General features: G+C 36.7%; 1 protein-coding gene across 1 annotated transcript; it reads right to left on the bottom strand.

Annotated features, from left to right (window-relative positions):
• Window positions 1-2,232: 2,232 nt before the first annotated feature.
• Window positions 2,233-3,174, bottom strand: LOC106800114 (olfactory receptor 5AN6-like). The gene has a single exon (XM_014793181.1). It carries the CDS (start codon window positions 3,172-3,174, stop codon window positions 2,233-2,235), a length of 942 nt encoding a protein of 313 aa, XP_014648667.1.
• Window positions 3,175-20,613: the final 17,439 nt, after the last annotated feature.

Genomic DNA, 20,613 nt, shown 5'->3' with positions numbered 1-20,613 from the left:
TGTGAGATTATTTTCCAAATTTAGAATAAAATAATTGAGATGTATAGTGATGAACAGAACAACCAATCAACAGTCAGTGCTGAATTAGGAGCACTTGGCCTATGCTCACAGTCCTAGAAGCTACCAAATCCCACCCTCTTCTGTTAACACAGCAAGGAAAATATAACTTCTTAGAACGTAGGATTTACTGCTCCATATCTTAGAGCACTTCTCTTCTCAGTCACGGTGCTAAATTCCTGCAGCAGCCTAGAAACCCAGAAAATATTGTATGATAGAATTAATAGATGCAGATCATGTTTCCCCTAGTACAACATCATATAAACTACATTTGTTTCTTTAAAAAGATCATCAAGACAAAAATGTCAACCCCATGTAGTTACAAAAAGAGAAACACACAGTACTGTCTATAAGTCAGTCTAATTACTGAGCCTCTGTATGAATAATTACTGAGCCTCTGTATGAATAATTAATCTCTCAACATTCGTTGTTCATGAGAAACTCCTCACAGGGATATGTGTCTTATACATCCAAAAACTTATAGATGATTTAAAGATCAGAATAAAAGGGATTCAGGTCTTCTGTGGCAATAGGACCCTTTGATTTAAGGTCATATCACTCTTTTCTGAGGATTATGTTTTCCATAATTGAGGAGATTTTGAAAGTTACGTAATAAAGCATTTCTGCTGGCTATGATATTGATTCAAAGGAGTACTTCTCTTTGAGGATCTTATCTTTGACCATAAACATATTAAATATCCAACCAAGCAAAACATATGATACTTAGGGAGTTATTTCTCTTTCTCAACTTTAGTCCAGTCTTCACCTGATGTCCTTGGTCATTAGGCTGAAGCGGAGGGAGGTCTGTTGGGATCGCTAACAGACGCTAGTGCTGAAAGAGACATTAGATGAAGGCTAGGTCTACAGCCCCATATCCACCTTCCCTTCACAAAACTCGCATTCCAAAACTACAACTCAGCTGTTGTCCAAAAACCTTTCTCTTTTACCTCCAAGCTCTAAGTTAAATTTTACCTGAGGAATATGTCTTAGAAGCAGGACCTTCAAATCTATAGTTCTTTGAACACTCATGGAGATTTTGAATTTTCCCTTTTGAATACAAAGAGAAAAATGTACACAATGCCTTTTATAAGGAACAATCTCTTGAATATACCTTTTATTTCTATCCTAAGATTATGGAAATCAGAATCTTATCAGAAAATAAACAACAGAAATGTGCTTTATGTTCCAGCCTCAACTCTACAGTATTTCTCTATCCCTGTAGCAATGCCAACTGAGGTTATGAGGGAAATAGCCAAATCTAGACTTTCGTATGAACCAGAAGTTCAACTTCTTAAGCTAATTTTACCATATACTTCCCATCTGTTAATTATTGGAAAAACAACTTCCTAATGGAGACTTGTTTTACTTAAAAAACAAAAAATAAGAAAAGTTGCATGAAGACATTGTTGGAGGTGCCAAAATCAGGCACTAGGTCACCTCATCAGCAGAGTGCCAGTTTCTGATTCCCTTTTCTGGTTACACTGCGAAGATGGAAGAACAAAAGTGACTCGATAGTAATAACAGACAAAGAATTGTCTAGGGATCTCTAATGAGCCAACTGGTCAACCAAACCTTAAATACGACGGACATGTTAAGCATTCCTATTATAACAAATTTCTTTTTGTGTAAAGTTAACAAATCTTTGATCTGGTATGGTTATTTTTGCTTTGGACAAATCCATAAATTAAGACATTAATACATAATTTCCAGAGGTGAAAGAATAGATTCAATGTGAGAACTAATATAATTAGTTAAGAAGTACTTTTTTAAAAGATCTCTCAGTACTAATAGTAATCTCTGCCCTACCTAAAATGAGATGCTATAAGAAGGCTTGCTGGTCTCCCGGCAGCCTCGATCGTTATTGGCATCTCTGGTCCTTGAAGTAGTTCATGCTGGGTAGGATGGAATATTGAAGATGAAGGGTCACACCACCACAACTAGCTACAAAAATACTTGTAGATTGCTTGGCCTATTGGTGTTTTAGGTCAGACTTGATGAAGGATGGAGATATTGAGCTTCCAGATAATTCTTAGGCATTTTCCTGCCCTTGTGCCAGTCGTGGGTTTACATTAGAAGAGTATAGCTGTTGTAATTCAGCCTACAATTAGGAGAATTGTGGGTCAATGTTTTAGTTGACATTTTTCCTACGCTATACATCTGAAATAAATTCCATAATTAGTAACACCAGGAAAATATTCTCTTCTTCCATCTGTTTAGGGCGTCTTTTATTTCCTTGTTCCTCAGGCTGTAGATCAATGGATTTAGCATGGGGATTATAACAGTGTATAAGACTGACGCCAACTTATTTTGGCTCAGGGAATCACCAGAGTTAGGATACATATAAACAAAGATACCTGAGCCAAAGAAGAGGGTCACTGCTGTTAGGTGAGAAGCACAGGTGTTGAAGGCCTTGGACCTACCTTCAGCTGAAGTGATCTTCAGAATGGTGGCAACAATGTAACCATAGGATATCATGATAACCAGGACAGAGGTGAGCCCAAAGATCACTGTGAGCACAGACGTCATGATTTGAAAGAAAGAGGTGTCAGAGCAGGATAGGATCAACAGTTGGGGCAGGTCACAGAAGAAATGGTTGATGACATTTGGCCCACAGAAATGGAGCCGAAGTAAAGCACACAGTTGGATCAATGAGCCAAAGAATCCAGTTATACAAGATCCTGCCACCGTCTGCATACAGAGGTTGGGGGACATGATGGCTGTGTAGAGCAGAGGATTACAAATGGCAGCATATCGATCATAAGCCATGGCTGCCAGGAGACAGCACTCAGTCAGACCCAGGCTAGAGAAGAAGAAGTATTGCATGGTGCAGCCCGTAAAGGAGATGAATTTCTGCTTCTTGAAGAAGTCTGAGAGCATCCTGGGAGCTATAGTGGAAACATAGCAGATGTCCAGCAAAGAGAGGTTACTGAGGAAAAAGTACATAGGTGTGTGCAGGTGAGAGTCCATCCTGATGAGAGTGATGAGGCCCACATTCCAGGACACTGTCATGAGATAGATGCCTAGGAATATTAAAAAGAGGACAAAGGTGAGCTTTGGAAATTCAGAGAATCCCAAGAGAATGAATTTTGTAATTGTACTGTTCCTTTTCCCAGCCATTGCTTTGGTGATCCTAGGATCTGTAGGGCAAAAAGAGAATAAACATCTAAGTCAGTTGTTATCCCAATTTCTGTTGAAATAAACTACCTTCTACCCACACTGAACACAGAACCAAGAGAAATATTGAGTCGTTTTAGAAGAAATAACCCTGGTTAACTTTGTCTCTAAATAGCTATAATGATTTTGGGCATCCATTTTCCCACATGTAAAAGAAGATAATTACACTTTTCACTATTAATCTTCTGCTTTAACAAGGACAAAAGAAAGTATAATAACATTTGGAAAGCCCTTCTTAAAAGATGCTTTAGAAATTTTAGGATATTATTAATAGGATTAGCTTAGTGATGAAGAGCATTGCCTTAGATGTCACGTAGCTGTTTTTTGGATTGTGGCTTTGCTGTCTGTCAGCTTTACGACTCTCAACAGTTTGTCTGTTATCTTCCTGCCTAAATTACTTCATCCATAAAACAGGGATAGCAGAACCTATGACATAGGGTTTATATGAGGTTAAATTAGTTCAGTTAGGGCCGGCCCCGTGGCTTAGTGGTTAAGTGCGTGCGCTCCGCTACTGGTGGCCTGGGTTCTGATCCCGGGCACGTACCGATGCACCACTTCTCCAGCCATGCTGAGGCCGCGTCCCACATACAGCAACTAGAAGAATGTGCAATTATGACATACAACTATCTACTGGGGCTTTGGGGAATAAAAAGGAGGAGGATTGGCAATAGATGTTAGCTCAGAGCTGGTCTTCCTCAGCAAAAAGAGGAGGATTAGCATGGATGTTAGCTCAGCGCTGATCTTCCTCACAAAAAAAAAAACAAAACATTTAGTTTAGTTATTTATAGTGCCTGCCATGCTTATAATAAGTACTGTATGAAGTGGTGTCACCAGGGGTGTCACAAAACTTTCTAGTATAGTTTTTAAGCCCTCCTTTGGTTTGGGAAAAACTTTTAAAATTTAAATTTTAAAGGATTAGTCATACAGATAACATTTTCTAACTACAGTGTGATTAAATGAGAAATCAATAACAAATTGGCAATTAAAGAAACATCATGATTGGAAACAAATTATGTATTTCTAAATTATTCAGAAGTCAAATAATAAATTACAATAGAAAATGTTTGCAACTTAAATATAATGAAAAATACTGTTTATCAAATCTTGTGGATTTTTTTATGGAAATATGACTGACATGTAATTTAGTGTAAGTTTAAGGTGTATGATCTGTTGATTTGGTACATTTATACATTGCAATATGGTTACCATCACAACTTTAGATAACACCTCTATCACACCCCATAATTAACATTTCTTTTTTGCGATGAGACTAAAAAATTCTTGTGGATTTAACTAAAGATGTACTTAGAGAGATATAGTTGTCTTAAATGCATACAAAAGATGAAAGACTGAAACTAAATTATCTGAACGCAATTCTTAGACAATTAGGAAAGAACACAAAATTTTGAAAATTAAGTATAAAGAATTTCAAAATACTATAAGAAAATCAAAAGTTGATTCTTTACATATCTGGTGACACCAAGCAGAAAATTTTTTTTTAAATAATGGAAAAGGGGATATAACTAGATCCTGGAGATGTTACAAAGGTAATAAGAGGATACCCTAAACAATTTCATATCAATAAATTTTCAAACTTAAATAAAATGTACAAATTCCTAGGAAAATGTCACTTGCCAAAACTGACTCAAGTGGACATAGAAAATCTGAATATTCTATAAACACTAAAAAATTGAATCAATAGTAAAAATCTTTCCATGAAGAAAACTCCAAGCCCAAATGATTTTATCAGCGAGTTGTACCAAGGATTAAAGGAAAGTAATAATTTCAGTGACACACAAAATTTTCCAAAGAATGGAAATTGGGAGTAATTTCCATCTCATTTTGTGGGACTATCATAACTTAATGCCAAAACCTGACAAAGATAGAATAATAAAGTAATATAATAGCCATACTCACTTAGGAACATAGATTAGAACCATCTTAAACAAAATTTTGGCAAACTGAATCCAACAGTGTATAAAAATAATATATCATAAACAAATTGGGTTTATTCCAGAAAATCAAGGTTGGTTTAATATTAGAAAATCAGTTAATATAATTCATCACATCAAGAGATTAAGGAAGAAAGCACTATAATCACCTAAATAGATAAAACTGAAAAAATTCATTTATGATTTTTAAAAATTATCAAATAAGGAAAATATTTTAACCTTGTAAAGGATATCTTACAACCAACCTCAGTAAATTACATCCTTAATGACAAAATATTGAAAGAATTAGCCTAAGGGTCAAAACAAGGATAAATATTTATATATATAAAGTTCACTGTCACATATTTCATTAATCTTTGCTTTAAAGATTCTAGCTAGTGTAACAAGAGCAGAAAAACAATCAAATTTAAAAATAAACTTTAGGGAAGTATAACTTACATACAATAAAATGTATCAATTTTAAGTGCATAGTTGGCTAATTTGTTGACCCATTTGCATACTACCACAATCAAGGTATAGGACATTTTCTCCAAAATATTCCCTGTGCTTTTTTTTTTTAAAATCAGTCCTGTTGCCTAACCCCTTGCCTTAGGTAACCACCAATCTGCTTTCTATCACTCTATATTCAGGTTGCCTTCTCTAGATTTTCAAAGTAAATGTAATCAAATTGTGTGTACTCTTTTATGTCTGGTTCCTTTTGTTTAACACAATCTTTCTGAGATTCATCCATGTAGTTGTTTCATCAGTAGTTTGTTCGTTTTTAAGGCTGAGTAATATTCCATTGTACATATATACCACAATGTATTCATCCATTCATCTGTTGAGGGACATTTGGATTGTTTCTAATTTTTAGCTATTATAAATAAATCTTTTATGAATTTCTGTGTGCAAATCACTGTAGAGATATACGTTTTCATTTTTTGGATAAATACTTTGGAGTTGAATCGCTAGGTTATATGGTAAGTGTGCATTTAACTTTAAAAGAAACTGTGAAATTGCTTTCCTCAGTGTACAATTTTTAAAGCAGTTTTATTGAGATGATTCAAAAACCATACAACTCGCCTAGTTGTACCATTTTACATTGCCATCAGCAACCATGAGAATTTCAACTTTTGAGGATAAGAAAGAAATTGATATTTTTATTACCTCTAGGAGATTTAGTTACCTTTGTAGAAAACCCAAAAGAAATTACACAACAATTATTAGAATTCATAATTATTTCCAGATGATCTGAATGTCTATGTTGAAAAGCCAAAGAAATGAACAGATAAATCTTTAGAATTAATGAGAGTTTAGCAAAATCAACACGTACAAAAAATAATATTCAGAATCAATTTAAATTTTAAACTCCAGCAAAAATGGCTGGAAATTTGAACAAAAAGAAACTATTTTAAATGATACCCAGGAATAAATTTGACAAAAGATAAGAAACATCCATATGGACATAATTATAAACCTCTATGAAAATGTTAAAGAATACTTAAATAAACGGAAAAATAAACCATGTTCATGGTTTGGAAGACCCAATATTTTTAAAGTATCAATTATTCCCAAAGTAATGTAGATCCAATGCAATTTCAAATTCCTAATTTGGAATTTCCTAATGCAAATGCAAATTCCAAAAGGTTTGTGTGGTATGTGGGGAACTTGGGAATGTGATTTTAAAATAAAAATGGAGGCAAGAAGAACAAAAAAGAGCGAAGACACCCTGAGAAATGAATACAAGGTAGGTAGAGTTGCCTTACCAGACCTCAAAAATTATTATACAGCTCTATAGCTTCATTCTTTATTGTATTGGCACAAAGAAGGACAAATTTACCAATGGAACATAATAGAGTATCCAAAAACAGACGGAACAATTGTGGACACTTGATAGTTCACAGAAGTGGCACTGACCGTTGGTGGATAAAGGATGGAATTTTCAATAAATTATACTGGGACAACTATTTCTTTTTTAAGAAAAGAATGAAATCACATCCTTCCCTCATACCATTTACAAAAATCTATTCCTGGTGGGTTAAAGTTAAATATTGAAATGTATGAAACTTTTAGAAGCAAATACAGGAGAATATTTTATGGCCTCAGGGCAGGAAGGGATTTGTTAAACAAGCCATAAAAAGGGCAGACAGATTGTTCCAAGAGATGCAGTCAATGATAAGCCGAAGGTCATCTTATTTTGAAAAGAAATAAAGTAACAAATCTCTCAAGTGAAGGCATTGCAAGAAGAATATCAATACAGACCTTAAGGAAAAGATAATGAGCAGAAATATGCTGGGAAAGAGAAGAATATAATTTATAACTAAATTTGACAGATAGGTCTTCAAGAGTATAGATAAAATAGACAGGCTTATGGCATATTTTGCAAGAAAACAAACAACATCCAAATTTAGAGAAAGGACTATGTATGAAAGAAATTTAAAATTTTAAAAGAATGTATTTACAATGGTGATATGGACCGAATATTTACGTCCCTACAAAATTCATACGTTGGAGCCCCAACCCCCAATGTGATGGTATTTGGAAATGGAGCCTTTGGAAGGTAATTAGGGTTAGGTGAGGTCATGAGTGTCGGGCCCTCATGTTGGCACCCTGATCTCAGACTTTCAGCCTGTAGAACTGTGAGAAAATAAATTCCTGTCATTTAAGCTACCCAGTCTATGGCATTTTGTTATGGCAACCTAAGTTGACTAAGACAAATAGTAAGATAACACTGTCTTTAATAGTTTTTTCTCTTTATTACTCCTTGCAAGTTGGGAAGGAAAGAAAGTAAGTAGGAATGAAGGAAAGAAGGAAGAGGGAAGGGAGAGAGAGAGGAAAGAAAGAAAGAAAGGAGGAAGGAAGGAAGGAAAAGCCAAAAAGAGAAGGAAAGAAGTCCATATTTAGAAAATTCCAAGAACAAAGTGACCCACTTATGAAGGCAGGGCATGCAGACCAACAAAGGGGAACATTTAGCTCATTGATCCTTGAAGTTCTTCATATTTCAGGATTTGGGGTAGGGGATGAGCTCGTTTACTTGTGTGTTGTACCCTTTAAGTACCAACCAGACCCTTAAATTAATTTAATCAGAAATGAGGCTACAAACTGTGAAATAAATATTGAGTCTTACTGAAATCCTTAGGCATTATGAAATGAGGTATGCTAATTTTATCATGAAATGATCTTGCATACTGACAGTCTTTGAACATCAAACAGACAAATCAACTGTAACTTTTAGAGTACAGCATTCTAAATGTCTACCATTTTGTTTATTTCTGTCTTCATTAATAATAATAATTTAAAAGTCCTTATTGAACACTTATGTCCTAGGCATTCTTCTAATACAAATATTAACTCATTTAATCCTCATAACAACCATATTTTAATATGAGGCACATAAAGTTAGGGAATTGACCCAAAGTTCCAATGCTAATAAGTGGCAGACTTGGGAACCCACCCAGGTGGACTGGCTCCAGGGTTGGGCATTTAACAATTACACTACTCTGCAAGTTTACATTATAAGTTTGTATCTCTTTCATCTTTATTTTCCTAGTCATTAGCACTGTACCATTTAATTAGATTTATAAGTTGTTTTAAGTGTGAAGATCATTTTTAAAATACTGTATAAACAAAATCAGAGTAGGTAGGGTCAAAAGGTCACATTGGCCTAGTACCAATTGTAGCTTAAGTAAGTCACCCTGACATCAACTGTTATGATTAGTATCCCCCAGGTCTGCAAAGATGGCAATTGAAAAAATTTTTAATATTTCAAAAAGCTATTAAAATTGTGTATTTATGCAAAATAATACCATCAAATTGCTTTAGAGAAAAAATTAAATCAACTTCCCCCAGCTGCTCTATTTCAGACTAAGCAAGAGTTTCAACAATCTCTGATGTATATACTCAGTTGTCCCCCTGTATGTCTGGAGGATTGGTTCCAGGACCCCCTCAGATACAAACTTCCATGGATCCTCAAGTCCCTTATATATAAATGGCGTAGTATTTGCATATAACACAGGGCACATCCTCCTGTGTACTTTCAATCATCTCTAGATTACTCATGATAACTAATACAATGTAAACACTATGTAAACAGTTGTTATATTGTATTGTTTATGGAATAATGACAAGAAAAAAAAGTCTGTATACATTCAGTACAGAGACAACTCGTTATAGGCCTTTTGATCCCTAGTTGGTTGAATCCACAGATGTAGAAGCTGAGGATACAAAGGGCCGACTGTAAATAGGAAATTATGTTAATTACTGAGAAGCAGAGTATATTTGACTCCACCATTTACCAACTTTATGATTTTTGGCAAATCACTTCATCTTTATGGGCCTCCATTTTTTCATCTGTAATGGAAGAATGATCATTACTTCATAGGGTTTTCATGAAAACCCGTTTAATTATGGTATATAAAGTATGTAATAGAGTGCTGCTTACATAGTAAGCTCTCAAAAATGGGAGTTGTTATATTAATAATGAATAATAAAAAAATTATATCTTAAAGGTATTTTGCTAACAAAAAATCTTTTACAGGGAAAAAATGGGATTATTTGGTGGTAAAAATTTGCGGCTGCTTGGCCCAGATGGTAAATTATTTGAAAACCTTCATATCCTCCATTCCTCACTCTACCTACTTGCTAATGCCTGAAATTCCACATTATATGTTTCTTTTGGCTCAACTACCTTGGTTTCTGTTAAAATGCAAACAATCCCTTTGGGATAGGGGAAAAGGAGCATGTTTATTGTGAGAAAATAAAAAAGTAAAAATAATCGTTGAACCTGGATGCTTGGGGTCTCTGGGTTGAGTGTATAGGATAGCAGGGTTGCAAGCAGAAGAAAGAAAGCCAAATTGTCCTATTTTGATTTTACCCACCCAGATGTTCTTGCAGATATCCTCACAAGTGTGTCTGGGTGAAATCTGGGAGGTGTTGCTGCCACAGCTGCCTTCTCCTGGGCCTGTATCTTGACCACACTCTAGATGGCCAGATATGCATGGGGTTCTTTCAGGAATTATGGCACACAAGCATCATAATATAAGCATTCAGGCTGGAGATGTTTACTTCCCCTAGGCTCTGTGCTTTTGGCCATGGCTCCGCCTAGTTATTGCTGCAAGAGACGTGCTTGCAACCAAAGATTCTCTTAATGTTTCCTTAGGGTCCAGTGTGGACAGAAAGGCAATTAACAAAAGGTGCTATTTTCAGTTAATTATTCTTTAGAGGGATGGATGGAGAAAACAAATGGAGAAATGCTCCCAGTTGGTTCCATTTCTCTGCATTATCATGTGTCTCTCATGACCTAATTGAATCAAGTTCCAATTTTCCTTTCCAAACTTTTAGAATCATGAGATCTGGGAGGGAATCTCAAGGCAGGGTGATCATATTATTTATTATCCAAACTGGACAAATTGGGTCATGAAAAGAAGAGTTATTAATAATCATGTCAGGACGGCAAGTATAAACCAAGATTGTCCCAGGCAAACCAAGTTGTGTGGTCAGCCAACATTTGAAGTCTTTATCAGAATTGTCATTCATTGTGGTTTTGGTGATTACATGCTCAGGCTCTGGATGAACCTGCTTGGGTTGACTTCTGACTTAACTACTTTTTTTTTTTTTTTTGATGTTTTAATGGTTTCTAACATTGTGAAATTTTGGGTTGTACATTTTTGTTTGTCCATCACCATATATATGACTCCCTTCACCCCTTGTGCCCACCCCCCCACTGCCCCTGGTAACCACAGTCCAGTTTTCTCTGTCCATGTGTTGGTTTATATTCCACATATGAGTGAGATCATACAGTGTTTGTCTTTCTCTTTCTGGCTTATTTCACTTAACATAATACGCTCCAGGCCCATCCATGTTGTTGCAAATGGGACGATTTTGTCTTTTTTTATGGCTGAGTAGTATTCCATTGTACATATATACCACATTTTCTTAATCCAGTCGTCAGTCAAGGGACACTTAGGTTGCTTCCACTTCTTGGCTATGGTGAATAATGCTGCGATGAACATAGGGGTGCACAAGCCTCTTTGGATTGTTGATTTCAGGTGCGTTGGATAGATTCCCAGTAGTGGGATGGCTGGATCATAGGGCATCTCTATTTTTAATTCTTTGAGGAATCTCCATACCGTTTTCCATAGAGGCTGCACCAATTTGCATTCCCACCAGCTGTGTATGAGGGTTCCTTTTCTCCACATCCTCTCCAACATTTGTTGTTTTTTGTCTTGGTGATTATAGCCATTCTAACGGGCATGAGGTGGTATCTTAGTGTTGTTTTGATTTGCATTTCCCTGATGATTAGTGATGTTGAGCATCTTTTCATGTGCCTATTGGCCATCTGTATATCTTCCTTGGAGAAGTGTCTGTTCATTTCCTCTGCCCATTTTTTGATCGGGTTGTTTGTTTTTTTGTTGTTCAATTGTGTGGGTTCTTTATATATTATGGAGATCAACGCCTTGTCAGATGTATGTTTTGCAAATATTCTCTCCCAGCTGGTTGGTTGTCTGTTCATCTTGATTCTGGTTTCATTTGTCTTATAAAAGCTCTTTAATCTGATAAAGTCCCACTTGTTTATTTTTTCTTTAGTTTCCCTAGTCTGGGTAGGCATGTCATCCAAAAAGATTCCTTTAAAACCAATGTCAAATAGTGTGTTGCCTATATTTTCTTCTATGAGTTTTATAGTTTCAGGTCTCACCTTCAGGTCTTTGATCCATTTTGAGTTAATTTTTGTGAATGGCGATAGCACGTGGTCCACTTTCATTCTTTTGCATGTGGCTGTCCAGTTTTCCCAACACCATTTATTGAAGAGACTTTCCTTTCTCCATTGCATGTTCTTAGCACCTTTGTCAAAAATTAGCTGTCCGTATATGTGTGGTTTTATTTCTGGGCTTTCAATTCTGTTCCATTGATCTGTGTGTCTGTTTTTGTACCAGTACCATGCTGTTTTGATTACTATTGCTTTGTAGTATGTTTTGAAGTCAGGGATTGTGATGCCTCCTGCTTTGTTCTTTTTCTTTAGGATTTCTTTAGCTATTCGGGGTCTTTTGTTGCCCCATATAAATTTTAGTATTCTTTTTTCTATTTCTGTGAAGAATGTCATTGGGATTCTGATTGGGATTGCATTGAATCTGTAGATTGCTTTAGGCAATATAGACATTTTAACTATGTTTATTCTTCCAATCCACGTGCATGGGATATCTTTCCATTTCTTTATGTCATCATGGATTTCTTTCAATAATGTCTTGTAGTTCTCATTGTATAGGTCCTTCACCTCCTTGGTAAGATTTATTCCTAGATATTTTATTCTTTTTGATGCAGTTGTAAATGGTATTATCTTTTTGAACTCTCTTTCTGTTAGTTCATCATTAGCATATAGAAATGCAGCTGATTTTTGTAGATTGATTTTGTACCCTGCAACTTTGCTGTAGTTGTTGATTGTTTCTAATAGTTTTCCAACAGATTCTTTAGGGTTTTCTATATATACAATCATGTCATCTGCAAATGGTGAGAGTTTCACTTCTTCGTTACCTATTTGGATTCCTTTTATTCCTTTTTCTTGCCTAATTGCTCTGGCCAAAACCTCCAGTACTATGTTGAACAGGAGTGGTGAGAGTGGGCAGCCCTGCCTCATTCCTGTTCTCAGGGGAATGGCTTTCAGTCTTTCCCCGTTGAGTATGATATTGGCTGTGGGTTTGTCATATATGGCCTTTATTATGTTGAGGTACTTTCCTTCTATTCCCATTTTATTGAGAGTTTTTATCATAAATGGATGTTGTATCTTGTCAAATGCCTTCTCTGCGTCTATTGAGACGATCATGTGGTTTTTATTCTTTGTTTTGTTGATGTGATGTATCACGTTGATTGATTTGCGGATGTTGAACCATCCCTGCGTCCCTGGTATAAATCCCATTTGATCATGGTGTATGATCTTTTTAATGTGTTCTTGTATTTGGTTTGCCAAAATTTTGTTGAGGATTTTTGCATCAATGTTCATCAGCGATATTGGCCTGTAATTTTCTTTCTTTGTATTGTCTTTGTCTGGTTTTGGTATTAGGGTGATGTTGGCCTCGTAGAATGATTTAGGAAGTGTCCCATCTTCCTCTATTTTTTGGAATAGTTTGAGAAGGATGGGTATTAAATCTTCTTTGAATGTTTGGTAAAATTCACTGGAGAAGCCATCTGGTCCTGGACTTTTATTTTTTGGGAGGTTTTTGATTATTATTTCAATGTCTTTACTTGTTATTGGTCTATTCAGATTCTCCATTTCTTCTTGGTTCAATTTTGGGAGGTTGTATAAGTCTAAGAATTTATCCATTTCTTCTAGATTGTCCAATTTGTTGGCATATAATTTCTCATAGTATTCTCTTATAATCCTCTGTATTTCTGTGGTATCCGTTGTAATTTCTCCTCTTTCATTTCTAATTTTATTTACTTGAGCCTTTTCTCTTTTTTTCTTAGTAAGCCTGGCTAAGGGTTTGTCGACTTTGTTTACCTTCTCGAAGAACCAACTCTTTGTTTCATTAATCCTTTCTACTGTTTTTTTGTCTCAATTTCATTTATTTCTGCTCTGATTTTTATTATTTGTCTCCTTCTGCTGGCTTTGGGCTTTGTTTGTTCTTCTTTTTCTAGTTCTGTTAGGTGTAATTTAAGGTTGCCTATTAGGGCTTTTACTTGTTTGTTAAGGTGGGCTTGTATAGCTATGAGTTTCCCTCTCAGGACCGCTTTTGCTGCATCCCATATGGTTTGATATGGCATGTTATCATTTTCGTTTGTTTCCAGATAGTTTTTGATTTCTCCTTTAATTTCATCAATGATCCATTGGTTGTTCAGTAACATGTTGTTTAATCTCCACATTTTTGTCACTTTCTCATTTTTTTTTTCATGGTTCATTTCCAGTTTCATAGCATTATGGTCTAAAAAGATGCTTGTTATGATTTCAATCTTCTTAAATTTATTGAGGCTTGCTTTGTTTCCCAACATATGGTCTATCCTAGAGAATGTTCCATGTGCACTTGAGAAGAATGTGTAGTCAGCTGTTTTTGGATGGAGTGCTCTGTATATGTCTACTAGGTCCATCTCGTCCAGTTTTTCATTTAAGTCTACTATTTCTTTATTAACTTTTTGTCTGGATGATCTATCCATTGATGTAAGTGGGGTGTTAAGATCCCCTACTATTATTGTGTTGTTGTTGATTTCTCCTTTTAGGTTTTTCAATAGTTGCTTTATGTACATTGGTGCTCCTATGTTGGGTGCATATATATTTATAAGTGATATGTCTTCTTGATGTAGTGTCCCTTTTATCATTATATATTTCCCTTCTTTGTCTTTCTTAACCTGTTTTATCTTGAAGTCTACTTTGTCTGATATGAGTATGGCAACACCTGCTTTCTTTTGTTTGCCATTAGCGTGGAGTATTGTCTTCCATCCTTTCACTCTGAGCCTGTGCTTGTCTTTAGTGCTAAGATGTGTTTCCTGAAGGCAGCATATTGTTGGGTCTTGCTTTTTAATCCATCCTGCCACTCTGTATCTTTTGATTGGAGAGTTCAATCCATTTACATTTAGGGTAATTATTGATATATGAGGGCTTAATGTTGCTGTTTTGTCACTTATTTTCTGGTTCTTTTGCATTTCCTTTGTTTCTTGTCCCATTTGTTTTGGACTGCCAATTCAGTTTGGTTGTTCTGTCTTATGACTCTTCTAGTTTTCTCTTTGTTTATCATATGTGGTTTTGCTTTGATTATTTGTTTAGTGGTTACCTTGAGGTTTGGGCAAAAAATCTTGTGTATGAGATAGTCCATTATCTGATGGCCTCCTATTTCCTTATACTAAGTCAATTCAGTCACTTTCCTCTTCCCCTTCTAAGTTGTTCTTGTTATACCTTATTCTATCTTGTGTTGTGGCTGTGTGTTTACAGTGATGAGGTTAAATTTATTTTTGGTGAATTTCTTCCTTTGATCTTTGAATTTAGTATTTAAGTGGTTGCTAACCTATTCCGGTAAAGATCTACTATTTTCCTGATTTTGTCTACCTACTTTTCTCTTTCCTCCAAGCTTTGTGTTCCCTTTCTCTTCTTTTTTTCAGGCCTGAGGGCCTTCTTGAGTATTTCTTGTAGTGGGGGTCTCGTGGCCATGAACTCCCTTAGCTTTTGTTTATCTGGGAGAGTTACTATTTCTCCATCATATTTGAAGGATATTTTTGCTGGATAGAGTATTCTTGGCTGAAAGTTTTTGTCTTTCAGTATTTTGAATATATCATTCCTGTCTCTTCTAGCCTGTAAAGTTTCTGTTGAGAAATCTGCTGAGAGCCCGATGGAAGTTCCTTTGTACGTTATTTTTTGTTTTTGTCTAGCTGCCCTTAATATTGTTTCTTTGTCGTTGACCCTGGCTAGCCTTACCACTAGGTGTCGTGGTGAAGGCCTTTGTCTGTTAATATATATAGGTGTCCTGTTGGCTTTGCTTACTGGTATTTCCTGCTCCTTCCCCAGATTTGGGAAATTCTCAGCTATTATTTCCTTGAATAGGCTCTCTGTTCCTCTTTCCCTCTCCTCTCCCTCAGGAATACCTATAATTCTTATGTTACATTTTCTAATAGAGTCAGATATTTCTCGGAGTCTTTCTTCATTTCTTTTTAGTCTTAGTTCTCTCTCCTCTTCCATCTGGAGTATATCTGTATTCCTATCCTCTAAAGTACTAATTCTTTCCTCCATATTGTCAGCTCTGTTCTTTAAAGATTCCAGATTCTCCTTTATCTCCTCCATTGTGTTTTTCATCTCCATCAGCACTGATCGGTTTTTCTTTATGATTTCAATCTCTTTTGTGAAGAAACTCCTAATCTCATTGAATTGTTTGTCTGTGTTGTCTCATATTTCGTTGAGTGTTTTTATGATAGCTATTTTGAAATCTCTGCCATTTAGTTTATGGATTTCTGTGTCTTCGGGGTTGATTTCTGGGTGCTTGTCATTTTGTTTCTGGTCTGGTGATTTCATATATTTTTGCATTGTGGTTCCTGTGTTGGTTTTGTTTTTCCTCATCCTGGAAATCTCTGGTTGCAATTTTCACCTGCCGCCACTGTCTGGTGGTAAAGGGCTGTGTAGTCTAAGCCCCCTGCGCTCTGCCCCGGTTTTTCTGCTGCGATCCGCAGTTTTGTTTTTTTTTTCCCGCTGCGATCCACGGGTCCAGTCGTTTGATCAGGTCTGCCGCAGATCGCTTGGTCTGGTCTGTCGCGGATCACTTGGTCTGGTCTGCCGTGGATGGCTAGGTCTGGTCTGGTCGGTTGAGCTGCAGAGTCCGGTTTGCGGGGAGGGGGGAGCTCTCTCTTTTGCCCTCTGGGTCCCTGACGTGGGAGGCTTCTCGTTTGCCCCTCTTTATCTGCTCTCTGGGGTGCTCAGATGTTGATGGTAGCCCTGTGGCTCCTCTGAGTCCTCTGTGCGGGAGTTTCCCACTGGCTGAGAGAGTCCAAAGAGCCACGGTTTCCCCGCCGAGGGCCGCCCCTCCCCCCTCTCTGGGAGCCTCGTAGACGGGGATCGCTGATCTGATGGGGAGGGAGAGGAGTTCTCCTTACCTCTCCCCACTTCCTCCGGTGGCCCAGCACGTTCCGCTCTCAGATGTGCGGCACTGTGGATCCCTCCGCTCTAGCTTTTCACTGTCTGGGATTCCGTTGTTGGTCTGTGACTGTTGCTTTTGTTGTATCTTGTCGGGGGAAGAGTTCACGGGAAAGCTCACTCCGCCATGATGCTGACGTCACCCTGACTTAACTACTTTTGAGCTCTGTGACCTTGATCTTTTTACTTAATCTCACTGTGCCTCGATTACTAAATCAGTAAAATGGAGGTGATAATAGAACAACTACCTAAAAGGATTGTGGTGAACTTAAATGAAATAATACCTCTCCAGTGCTTGGAAGCACTCAGTAAATGTTAGCAATTTAATTATTGCTAATATTATCATCATTGTGATTTCTCCATTTTTTTTCTGTTCATATTTTTACAAAAAATGAGGTTATAGTATATGTACAGTTCCCTATTCAGCTTTTTTTACACAATATTATTTTCATATGTTTTTAACACTTTGTAAATTGTATTTTAATAGTTGTATAATAAACTATTAAAGTTTTTAATTGAGTTACTGGTTTTCTTACTATATTGTTTAGTGCGTGTACAGCTTCCTGAAAGGTAATGCCTTAACTACAAGTTATTTTTCTCTATCTCACACTTTAATTTAGCTATTAAGCTAGAACTTCTACATAATGACAGACAATACAAGATCAATAGATCTCATGGCCATATTCCCATTGGCTCACCTCCTTTGCCGTAAACTGGGTCCCTTGAGCTGAGGCAATGTTATATGGGATAGATTTGACGTTCTGTAAGCCCTGAGATGGTGGTACTGGCAGAGATACTGCAGGCATGGAAGGCAGACCTATATTTATAGTACATGCCAATTCAAGCAAGGATAAATCACTCTCCTCTCCAGGGTGGTAGAGTTCATTATAATACACACACCACCGAGTGGTGGGCTGGTGTAATTGAGTCATGGTATTCTATTGAGGGCTCAAGTTTGGCTTATCTGCCAGCACATTGGACATTCACTAGTGTCAGTGGTTTGGCCTTGATGAGAAGGAGCTCAAATAATGCCTTCAACCTTTCCACTGTGGTCACTCTCTGTTCATGGTGGCCATGAATTGGAGTATACAAGGAGAGAGGCTGGATGGTATTCACCGTATTCGTCAACCTGTCCATCTAAGTGTTGAGAACTTTCACTGCAAAGGATGCTCTCAGGTGGGCATTAACATGTAACAAAAGAATCTGTATGCTTTGTGCCAAATTCCACGGGTCCATCCATATACTTCTTCCCTGGATGTTCTTGTCCCCCAATCTTCCAGTCTTACTCCTTCCAGGCTTCTGACCAACCAGTCAAGCTATCTGAAACTGCTTAGGAGCCCATGTAAATTCTTAACTAAGGTGCCTTCTCCTCAATGCAAATTGGACAACCAGGTGGGCTTCTTGGAACTCTGACGACAAAGAGGATTTCCCTTCACTACTGTCCTTTAGGACCCCTTGGTTAGAGAGTGACAAACTGCTTTCCAAAGTAGGTGTACCAGTGTACACTATCATCAGCAGAAGTTGAGGACTGTGACTGCATGCTCTAGTCAACACTTGATGTTGTCCTACTTCTTAGTTTTTACCTAAATTGTGGGTGTGAAATTGTATTGCTCTATTAAATTTAATGAGGTTTAACATCCTTTAATGTGTTTGAAGATTATTTGTATTTCCTCATGAAATTCCAAGTAATTTATTTAGCCCATTTTAACCGAGACATTTGTTTTTTTTAATTCATAGGATTCCATTATATGTTCTATTTTTTTTAATAATTTTTTGTTTATTGCAGTAACATTAGTTTATAACATTGTATAAATTTCAGGTGTACATCATTATACTTCTATTTCTGCATAGATTACATCATGCTCACCACCCAAATACTAATTACAACCCATCACCACACACATGTACCGAATTATCCCTTTTGCCCTCCTCCCTCCCCCCATACCCTTTGGTAACCACCAATCCAATCTCTGTCTCTATGTTTGTTTATTGTTGTTATTATCTACTACTTAATAAAGGAAATCATACGGTATTTGACCTTCTCCCTCTGACTTATTTCACTTTGTTTTTTTTTTTTTTTTTTAATTTTTTGTTTATTGCAGTAACATTGGTTTATAACATTGTAAAAATTTCAGGTGTACATCATTGTACTTCTATTTCTGCATAGATTACATCATGTTCACCACCAAAATACTAATTACAACCCATCACCACACACATGTACCCAATTATCCCTTTCACCCTCCTCCCTCCCCCTTCCCCTCTGGTAACCACCAATCCAATCTCTGTCCCTATGTGTTTGTTTATTGTTGTTATTATCTACTACTTAATGAAGGAAATCATACGGTATTTGACCTTCTCCCTCTGACTTATTTCACTTTGCATCATGCCCTCAATGTCCATCCATGTTGTCACAAATGGCTGGATTTCATCGTTTCTTATGGCTGAGTAGTATTCCATTGTGTATATATACCACAGCTTTTTTATCCATTCGTCCCTTGATGGGCACTTAGGTTGCTTCCAAGTCTTGGCTATCGTGAATAAGGCTGCAATGAACACAGGGGTGCATGTACCTTTGCAAATTGGTGTTTTCAAGTTCTTTGGATAAATACCCAACAGTGGAATAGCTGGATCATATGGTAGTTCTATCGTTGATTTTTTGAGGAATCTCCATACTGTTTTCCATAGTGGCTGCACCAGTTTGCACTCCCACCAGCAGTGTATGAGAGTTCCCTTCTCTCCACAACCTCTCCAACACATGTTGTTTCCTGTCTTGTTAATTATAGCCATTCTGACGGGCGTGAGGTGATATCTCATTGTAGTTTTGATTTGCATTTCCCTGATAGTTAGTGATTTTGAACATCTTTTCATGTGTCTGTTGGCCATCTGTATATCTTCTTTGGAGAAATGTCTGTTCAGGTGTTTTGCCCATTTTTTAATTGGGTTGGTAGTTTTCTTGTTGTTGAGATGCATGAGTTCTTTATATATTTTGGAGATTAAGCCCTTATCAGATGTATGGTTTGCAAATATCTTCTCCCAATTGTTAGGTTGTCTTTTCGTTTTGTTGATGGTTTCCTTTGCTGTGCAGAAGCTTTTTAGTTTGATGTAGTCCCATCTGTTCATTTTTTCTATTGTTTCTCTTGCCCGGTCAGACATGGTGCCTGAAAATATGTTGCTAAGACTGATGTCGAATAGCATACTGCTTATGTTTTCTTCTAGAAGTTCCATAGTTTCAGGTCTTACATTCAAGTCTTTAATCCATTTGGAGTTAATTTTTGTGTATGGTGTAAGGTAAGGGTCTACTTTCACTTTTTTGCATGTGGCTATCCAGTTTTCCCAACACCATTTGTTGAAGAGACTTTCTTTTCTCCATTGTATGTTCTTGGCTCCTTTGTCAAAGATTAGCTGTCCATAGATGTGTGGGTTTATTTCTGGGCTTTCGATTCTATTCCATTGACCTGTGTGTCTGTTTTTGTGCCAGTACCATGCTATTTTGGTTACTATAGCTTTGTAGTATATTTTGAAATCAGGGAGTGTGATACCTCCAGCTTTGTTCTTTTTTCTCAGCATTCCTTTAGCTATTCGGGGTCTTTTGCTGTTCCATATAAATTTTAGTATTATTTGTTCTATTTCTGTGAAAAATGTTGTTGGAACTTTGATAGGGATTGCACTGAATCTATAGATTGCTTTAGGAAGTATGGACTTCTTAACTATGTTAATTCTTCCAATCCAAGAGCACGGAATATCTTTCCATTTCTTTGTGTCTTCTTCAACTTCTTTCAGCAATGTTTTATAGTTTTCAGTGTACAGCTCTTTCACCTCTTTGGTTACGTTTATTCCTAGGTATATTAT

This window comes from Ceratotherium simum, chromosome 34 (assembly GCF_057802395.1).
Source record: "Ceratotherium simum simum isolate JZ-2026a chromosome 34, ASM5780239v1, whole genome shotgun sequence".
NCBI classification, from domain to species: Eukaryota; Metazoa; Chordata; class Mammalia; order Perissodactyla; family Rhinocerotidae; genus Ceratotherium; species Ceratotherium simum.
This window is presented reverse-complemented; position numbering and strand designations above follow the sequence as displayed.

Coding starts and splice junctions, on each gene's coding strand:
- LOC106800114 (XM_014793181.1), bottom strand. CDS start 3,174: ATGGCTGGGAAAAGGAACAGTACAATTACAAAATTCATTCTCTTGGGA.